The sequence below is a fragment of the Rhincodon typus genome, chromosome 15, assembly GCF_021869965.1.
Source record: "Rhincodon typus isolate 14 chromosome 15, sRhiTyp1.1, whole genome shotgun sequence".
Taxonomy (NCBI): Eukaryota; Metazoa; Chordata; class Chondrichthyes; order Orectolobiformes; family Rhincodontidae; genus Rhincodon; species Rhincodon typus.
In genome coordinates, this window is record NC_063346.1 from 199,587 (window position 1) to 209,111 (window position 9,525).

Below are 9,525 nucleotides of genomic sequence, written 5' to 3' on the forward strand. Positions count from 1 at the left end.
GGGAGTTGTAGGTGTGGGTAGGAGTTGTAGGTGTGGGGGGTAGGGGGAGGGAGTTGTAGGTGAGGGTAGGGGTTGTGGGGTAGGGTAGGGGTTGCGGGTGAGGGGGTTAGGGGTTGTGGGTGTGGGCGTAGGGTAGGGTAGGGGATGTGGGTGTCGGGGGTAGGGTGGGGGTAGGGTTGGGGATGTGGGTGTCGGGGGTAGGGATTGTGGGTGAGGGTATTACAGTGGATTCAGGGAAGGGGAGGGAGGGGGAATATTCATCTACAGCCTCCCCCATCCTCAGTGCTGTCTGTCACGTGCCCCCAGGTCTGGATGAACATGGGGAGACTGTTTCCTGGCGAGTCTCAGGTTGGGCTGCACGGATCATACAGCACGAAATGGACCATTTAAATGGGCAGCTATACATCGACAAAATGGACAGTACAACTTTTGAGAATCTGCACTGGATGGAAGAGAATGACTGAGGCAGATGATGACTAAACTTGCATTACAAATGCACTGGTCACATCCCCAGCAGCTAATGAAACAAGCTCTCAGTTAACAACGGAACAGCAAGATCCCTAATATAACATCTGTTTTAGTTACACCGGTGAACATTCACAAGGATAGTAGGAACTGCAGATGCTGGATACTGGATAAAATTTAAAAAGCAACATTAGAGACAGTAGCACAACCTCAGGAATGCCTTAAACTTATTGTAAAACTGATAAATTAAAATTTGAGTGCAATTTAAATCATCACTACAAGCTAGGGATTCTATGATTCTTAGTTCTTTCAACATGGGGGTGTGGGCACTGACACATCTGGGATTACTGTCCTTTCTTGGCAAATTGCAGACTCTTCAATAGAGTTTAAATTTAAATTGTGACTGCACCTGATACCCAAAGAATTTGGAAGTTCAGCCTTGTAGAGGATTAACTTCAAGTTTGGGTGGTGGAACGATGATTCTCTGGAATACTCTGGTCCCATGAGTTGCTGCAGTCAGTCATGGTCACCCCATTTAAATATGTAACCATTCACAATACTGAGCAGTGAACATATATGCCACCTGCCTCTCACCTTGTACAGTGCTTTAAATTGCTGGCCAATGCTAAAAATGAATTTTAATTCAAGGTTGAGAATTGTATTGAACCTGTACAGGCACTTTAGTAGAGAAACAAAATAATCTCACCATCCTGTTGTTTCTCCATAGCTCTGCATCTGATTGTTTCAGCTGCCTCGTGCTGGAAAGTGGGACTGAGGTAGATTTAGGGTAGCTTTGGTGGTACAGACTTGATGGGCCAAAGGGCCTCTTCCGTACGGTATGATTCTATGATTAAACCACTCCTTTTGTCAAGTACTTCAACCTCAACCCTGTACAAAATTTCTGAACTCTATATTTAAATTGAAGTTTCACCTGTGTTCTTCCAAACGTGTTACTTCCTACAGTGCAACTGTCTCTCCATTCCACTACCCTGACTATCTCTTCCTAATGTGTTAGAAATACCATTGTTCATGAGACCAAAATTACAGTTTGTGTAACTGTACACAACCAGTTGTATACATTATCAGAATCCAAATAGTCTATATTCAGAGAAAAAGCAGGATCCAGCACCTACCTTTGGGATGAATTCTTCAGTTCAACTTAATTTTTACATCACTTCATCTTGTATTAAGTGGCAGAATTTTCCTACTAAGGTCTTTGCAAGAAACCTTATCAAACATCTAAATTCCACACCTACTGCATTCCTTCATCTAACTGCTCAGGGCTATGAAAAGAATTGTCAAACATGAATTGCTTTTAATGCATCTGCTGTACCTTTGCATTTAAAACATAGAATCCATAATTCAAGATAACAGTTTAACAGTTTTCACCTCAAATAAACTGGCTTTAATTATTTCTTGTCCTCTTACTGAAAATGGGTGCTGCTTTTTATTGGAAGTGATGACGGGTTCAATATGAACTGCCAGCAATGAGGTTATAGGTTTCAAGAACTGCAGATACTGGAGTAAGAATCGATGCAGTGTGGAGCTGGAGAAATACAGCAGGTCAGGCAGCAGAGGAATAGGAGAGTCGATGTTTTGGGCCTAGACCCTTCATCAGGATGAAACGTCGACTCTCCTACTCCTTTGCTGCCTGACCTGCTGTGTTCCTCCAGCTCCACAGTGTCAACTTAGGCTGCCATATGATGGGCTCACATCTTGTACTGAAAGTACCTTTAACAGAATAACTAAAAATAAAAATTTAAAACAATAAGTGGTATTGGAGTAAATGACCAGATGAAGGTTCTCACCAGCAGTTTAGGAGGAGCAAAGGGAGGTACATGGGTTTTGGGAGTGAATTCTCTTATCCCAGACACCATTCTAGTTTATTCTTCTGTGACCTTGACATCTTTAAGATATGTGCCCAAAAATGAATACAATACTCCCACTGAGGCCTCAGATTTTTAAAATTTAACAATTTCACACTACTCCAACATGATACCACAGCACCAGTAAGGGATTTTGCTCCCTCCTCTAACTTTCCAAGAGTTACAGAAGTGTTCGCATGACCAATCATTCAGAGTCCTACAGAGCATCGCTTGTCCATTGTAACACTGGTATCATTCTGCATTGCACTTTCCGCTGGCTGAGGTTACCATGAAGGTCCCACCTTCTCAATTTTGCCCCTCGCCTGAAGTGTGGTTAAACTTGCCACCAGTCTTCTAAGGAGAGAGCAGCCTATGGTCCTCTGGGGTTATAGTGACTTCATCTTTACAACACTCAATCTGAAATACACTAACCTCAAGATTTAATTATAATGTGTTAAAATCAATCATAAATAACAGTCTAACTGTTGAATAAATACATTCTCTTCCTCTTCATTCCCATAGACTGGCTAATGGTAGCAGCCTTCAAAATCTTCATTCAGTGACACTGCTCGATGAGAAACAAACCTGGCCAGAAAAAAGACCTGTGAAACCTTTGTTGTGAACAGGGATCAGCAAGAGATCGATGTTTTATTTAAGGCTCTCAATCAGTGAATAAAGGAAATCTCAGAAACTTTTACAGAATCGGGGAAGAGTTCAAGCCACATGTCTGTTTCCTGAGCTCTGTAAGGAGTGCAAAGTTCATGCTGGGATATATCTGCTCGAAACCTGGTTACTAATAACGGCACAAAATCTTCAGCAAAACAAAATCAGCTTTTCTTAAAATAGGCAAATGATGTGGCAGCATCTGGGAGGTGTGTTAAGTTTCTCTCAGCTTCAGACTGTACAATTCCTTGTGATTTCAGAAATAAGGATCAACTGGAAGAGCAAGGAGATTAATAGAAGGCTCAGCCTTCCTGCCCAAAGTCTTCTGTAAATTTCTTCACTTTGTTAAGATCCTCGGCATTGACAGTAGGTCGAGTGGTTGCCAGTGAGCGAAGCATGTCAGACTGAAAAGAATGAACAGGGTTCAGGAGTTAGAAGCCAAAAGAGAGCACAAAATGGGTAATAGACAGGTGGTGCATGCATAACTTAACCTGATCCACAAGTGACTTCTACATTAACAGTAGCAGACTTTAGAACGACAGTGATCCAGAAGGAAAACAGACTCCTCGAGAGACATTCCAGCCCCAAGCTGTGGATTGTCCAAGCCCTGGTCCTCAGCACTCAGATGCCACACCAGGGGCAGTGAATGAACCAGGAGTCTCAAGCTGCCCTTGGCTGTATTTAGGCCTGATAGAGGCCAGACATCCATTAAATCACAACATAAGTATTGCACGGGGTGGGAGTGTGGTGGTGGTGGATGCAGAGACAGAGAGAGAGAGAGGAGGCAAAAAAAAACTTTTTTGGGTTTGATTATTCTGCATCACAGTCCAAGGCAGGAGATGAGCTGCTACTCATACATCTGTTCCCAAACTGAGCCATAGAGCAGCAAAATAATTCTCCAACCCATATAGACAGCACGAAACCCGAGAGCACACACACACGGGTAGGGGACATGCATGTGTAGAATGAAATTACTCCACCCTGACAGCCAACCTTTCACAAGCATTGCTCTGGTCAAAATATTGTTTTGCTACTAAGATAACTAAAGGTTCAACTGATGGAAGCATAGAAAATTCCTGACCAAACATCTTCATCTCCTATATTGCAGCTTTACTAGCACACTGATATAAGGCGGCAGCGCAAAAACAAGCAGAATTTACCATGCAAACCACAGGCTCCAGTAGCTTATCACTGGGAACATCCACCCATGTCATCTCAATGGCAGCTGGGTCTCCAGGGGAGCATGGTGTTAAAAGGTCATCCACTATGACATTTGGATTTGTTCTGGATGGACCTCGAATCTGGAGGAAAAGATCAAATAGTTAACGATATATTGTCCTGTAAAACTTATAGCCAAACACCTCAATCCTCTTGAAATGATCCTGTTTGTGAAACTGAGCAACGCTATTACGACACTCGCCAATTATCTCAAGCATATTTGGTTTGCTTTCTCAGCCTATCATCTTATTTATTGATTTCCTTAGTGACAGAGAATTTAAGAAGATTCACAAATTCTGACCGAAAAAATTTCTTGTCTCAGTCCTGAATGATCAACCCCTTATCCTGAGAAACAAGAAGTGATTGTGGTTTATAACGAATAACATTAGCCAGTAAAAATCAAATAAGACAAACACAATCACCCACAAACAGCACTTCAAGCTGGGTAGAGGAAAGAAAAGTCATTTTAAAAATAGTTTCTTGAGATGTTGTCAATGCAAGGCTGATACTGCTGCGTGAATAGTTATGATCCCAACAGTGACCCCTGCAGAACTCTCAGAATCCCTATATTGTAGTAGCAGGCCATTCAGCCCATCGAGTCCACACCAACCCTCCAAAGAGCATCCCACTGAGGACCACCCTATCCCTGTAACCCTGCATTTCCTATGGCTCATCCACCTAGCCTACACATCCCTAGACTGTGGGAGGAAACCGGAGCACCAGGAAGAAACTCACAGAGAGGGGAGCACGTGCAAATCCACACAGACAGTCACTTGAGGGTGGAATCAAATCCAGGTCCCTAACACTGTGAGGCAGCAGTGCTAATCAATAAGCCAGTATGCTTCCCTGCATATCTCCGAGGTCTCTGGATTACCAGCCCAACGAGAATACATTTTGATGGGCCTGTTGCTAAAACAACAACTGCCACAGCTGACAACTGAGGGAATGTGCTCTCATTTTTAATCTTGAGGGAATCACAAGAGCAGCCCCTCATCTGACGCCAGTTTGCCCCCAATCCACTCCAGACTTCATCTCCCATTTCCCCAGCTTCTTGCAGCTTCCACTCCCCGTGCAAAGCACTCCCCCAACCACAACCCACTAGCCCTTCTCCCCCTCCAGGAGGCCTGTGATTTAACTCGAAGTTCAGTTGCTCATCTCTTTAGTAAACAGAGCTTCATGGTTCTGTTCGTCCAACACACTGTCACTGCTTGAAGAACGCTACTTGTCCCTGGCTGCCATCCTGGAAAAACCCCTTTATCCCCACTCTCTGTTTTCTGCCAGTCACCAATCCTCTATCCATGGCAGTACCTTGCCCCTAAAATTGTGGGGTCTGATCTCACTTAGCAGCCTCCTGTGCGGCACCTGGTCAAAGACTTTCTGCAAACCTAAACACGTCATGTCCACTGGCTCTCCATTGGCTAACTTGCTGGTTAATTCCTCAAATTACCTCATCACAAAAGGAATATCACTTAGTTTGCTTTACCCTTTTAAAATACCTGCAAAAACTTCCACTATTTGTATATTCCTAGCTAGCCTTCCCTCAATTTCTTAACATTTTAGTCATTCTTTGGCACTTTGAATATTCTGACCAAACATGTGACCTGCTACTTCAGCAATTTATGCTTTTCCCTTTGAATTGACATTTTCTGTAATTTCTTTAGTTAACCACTTATGGTGGGTCCTGCATTTCGAATTCTTCTGTTTTGTAGGAATATACTTATTTTGAGTATTCTGAAATATCCCCTTAAATGTCTTCCACTGCGTTTCTATCAATTGATTTCTTCGCCTACTCTATCTGTTCACTTCAGCTAGCTCAGCTTTCATATAGCTCTTACTTATGCTTACAATAATACTCTTTGACCCAATCTTCTCCCTTTCAAACTGGACATAATATCATAACGCGTGGTTGCTGCTACCTAGGGATGGCCTAACTCAGATCATTAATTAATCCTGCCACACTACACAATGCCAAATTGAACACGACCTGCTTTGTAGTCAGTTCCAAAATTTGCTCCAAGAAATCTTTCAATAGAATTCTATGAACTCTTTACCTAGCCTTCTATTGCCAATCTGGTTTTTCCAGTTCATAAATAGATTAAAATTACCCATGATTACTGTCATCCCTTAAGCACACGCAACCACTATTTCTTACTGTTTGATTTGTCCCACATTGTGATTAGTGTTAGGAGGTCCACAGATTACTCCCACCAGTGATTGCACACACACTCTCTCTCTCTCCCACGCCCACATACACAAACATGTACATACTGTCTCTCCTCCCCCTGCAACGTGCGAACACGTAAATCTATGGGGTGAATTTATATTTGCAGATATATTCTATTTTGTTCAAAAAGCACACGATTTATAGAAAGTCAATCAATGTGGCGTTTTATAAATTCCTACTTTAGAAATAAAACCAGTCTGACTCCAAACAAAGACACAAACAGATTTTGACAAGGCCTCACACCTAACAGGCATTGACTGACCTAAAATGTCTCCTCCTCTTTCCACTGATAAAATCTTCAGCTCTCTCAAGACAGTGACTTGAAAGAAATTCAGAGATTTACATATACGTATTAATCAATTAAAATGTCCTGATTTAAGATTTAACAGCATCTTAAGTTTGTTTAATACATCCTCATCAGTGGTGTGGCCCTTTGATCTTTTACTTACAAATTCTGTGTCTGATACTACCTCTCTCACTAACACCTGAAGGAGTAAGACTGCAAAAGCTTGTGTTTTCATATAAACCTGTTGGACTATTATCTGGTATCGTGTGATTTCTGACATTGCCAGTGGAACGCTTAACCTTTGAAGGAGATTGTAATTACCAACAAAACACTGAGCACTTACCTTTTTAAAATGAGTTGCTGACTGCACTTTCCGGACCGGTTGCATTAACGCATCACGGACAATTATACAGATGTCTGCGCCAGAATATCCCTCAGTTTTCCTGCCTAGTTCCCTGAAGTCTGCCTCAGTCAGGCAATGAGGAGTTGTGCCCAGGTGTAGTTTAAACATGTGAACTCTTGCTGGTTCCTCTGGCAATGGGATGTAAATTCGTTTCTCAAACCTTAACACAAACAATAAGGGAACTTCTAAATTATTTCACACAATCAAATAAACTATAATAATCTGTATAATGTAGCATAATCTTAAATCTGACCTCCTCCTAATGGCAGAATCCAGCACCCATGGGATGTTTGTTGCTCCCAAAACCAAGATTCCATCACTACTATTCCCAACACCTGAAGATGGAGAAACAAGTTATTTTCAAACTAGACAGGGAGTGAACTTCTGGAACCCCAAATACACAGTAATCAGCATACAACATACAACATAGGAGAAGTAGACCATTCAGATCCTCAAACTTTCTCGCCATTCATTAAGATAATGGCTGATCTGTTTGTGTCCCAAATGCCACATTACCAGGTTAGTTACCCTTAGATTCTTGACAGGCAAGAGAATCGATCTACCTGTCTTAAACAATCCTGCCTCCAGCACTTTGAGACAGACAGTCCAAAAGCCGCACACTTTGACAAACAATTTCCTGTCTTTTATGTCTTAAAAGCCAATGATGTGGAGGTACCGGTGTTAGACTGGGGCAGACAAGGTCAGAAATCATTTTATAAATAATTTTATAAATTTCTACTTCATAAATAAAACCAGTCTGACTCCAAACCAAAACACAAACAGATTCTAAACAAGGCCTCACACGTAACATGCATTGTCTGACCTAAAATGTCACCTCTTCTTTACACTGATAATACCTGTAGTTCTCTCAGGGCAGTGATTCAAAAGAAATTCAGGCATTTACATGTACATATTAATCAATTAAAACCTTCTAACTGAGTAAAGATTTAACAGCATCTTAAGGTCATTCAATACATCCTCATCAGTTGTGTGACCCTTTGGTCTTTTACTTATAAATTGTGTTCTGTGTGTTTCTTTCTTACTTCACCTGACGAAGGGGCTATGCTCCGAAATCTTCTATTTTCAAATAAATCTGTTGGGACTATAACTTGGTGTCGTGTGATTTCTGACCATGTCTTAAAAGGGCAACCTTTAATTTTAAAATAGTGGCTCCCAATTCTGGGCTCACCTACAAGAAGCAACATCCTCTCCACATCCACCTCATTAAGATCATTCAGAATCTTATAAACTTAAATAAAATCATGCCTCAATCTTCTAAACTCTGGTGAAAACAGCCCAGCCTATCCAATCTTTCTTTGTAAGAGAACCTGCTCTTTCCAGATGATACCAATGTAGTAAACCTCATCTGAAGCCCCACCAAATGGTTACATGCTCTCTTACAGAAGGCCACCAAAACTGCGCACAGTATTCGAGATATGGTCTCATTAATGCCCTGTATGAATGAAGCATAACGAGCCTACTTCCAGTCACCCTGCTATAGGAAGGATGTTATTAAAGTGCAATGGGTGCAAAAAAGATTTCCAACGTACGTCCCTGAGATTGGAAGGATCGAGTTGTAAAGAGAGGCTGGAGAGACTGCGACTTTTTTTTCATCTGCAGCATAGGAAGCTGTGGGGTGACCTTTCAGAGGGTTATAAAACTTTCAGGGGCATAGTTAAAAGTAACTAGCCAAGGTCTTTTCCCTAGGGTAGGGTGGTCCAAAACTAAAGGGCATAGGTTTAAGGTCAGAGGGGAAAGATTTAAAAGGGACTCGAGGGGCAATTTCTTCCACACTGAGGGTGCTGTGTAACCGAAACTAGCTGCCGAAGGAAGCGGTAGAGGTGGACACAATTACAACATTTAAAAGACATGTGGACAGGCACATGGATTTAGAGGGATATCGGCCAAACGCAGACATATGGGACAAGTTCAGTTTAGGAAACCTGGTCAGCTTGGACTAGAAGGCCTGAAGGGCCTGTTTCCAGGTTGTATGACTGTATAATTTCTTCCATAATAGAGAATTGAATTCTGTAATCCTTCTTGATTACGTGCTGTACCAGAACTCTACCGCTTGTACCTCATGCTCTAGAATGTCCAGACTCTTCTGCATCTCTAGAACTCATTAGTTGTTCACTGTTTGGTTAAAACTCTACATTTTTGTTCTTCTTGCTAAAGTTAAACACAATATATTTACTAGTTAGCTTTTAGTCTGCACACTTCCTGTTCATTGGATTAAGATATGCAGAAAGGCAAAGACAAGCCAATCAATCAGGAACTTGGAAAATTGATACTGACTCATCCACTCAAAATGAACTAATAACTTCAGGTGGATTGGCCATGCCAAATTGCCCATACTATCTACGGATGTGTAGGTTAGGTGGATTAGCCATGGGAAGTGCAG

The 9,525-nt window shown here is 41.9% G+C and overlaps 1 protein-coding gene across 1 annotated transcript in view; it reads right to left on the minus strand.

Annotated features, from left to right (window-relative positions):
• Positions 1 to 2,946: 2,946 nt before the first annotated feature.
• Positions 2,947 to 9,525, minus strand: part of LOC109924156 (vacuolar protein sorting-associated protein 4A) — a 60,746-nt gene continuing 54,167 nt past the window's right edge. The window contains exons 9-12 of the mRNA XM_048605928.1: positions 7,378 to 7,459; positions 7,065 to 7,284; positions 4,154 to 4,294; positions 2,947 to 3,397 (exon numbers count right to left, since the gene is read on the minus strand). Coding sequence (XP_048461885.1) covers positions 3,296 to 3,397; positions 4,154 to 4,294; positions 7,065 to 7,284; positions 7,378 to 7,459 — 545 coding nt within the window. The 3' untranslated portion in view covers positions 2,947 to 3,295. The remainder of the gene's footprint in view (positions 3,398 to 4,153; positions 4,295 to 7,064; positions 7,285 to 7,377; positions 7,460 to 9,525) is intronic.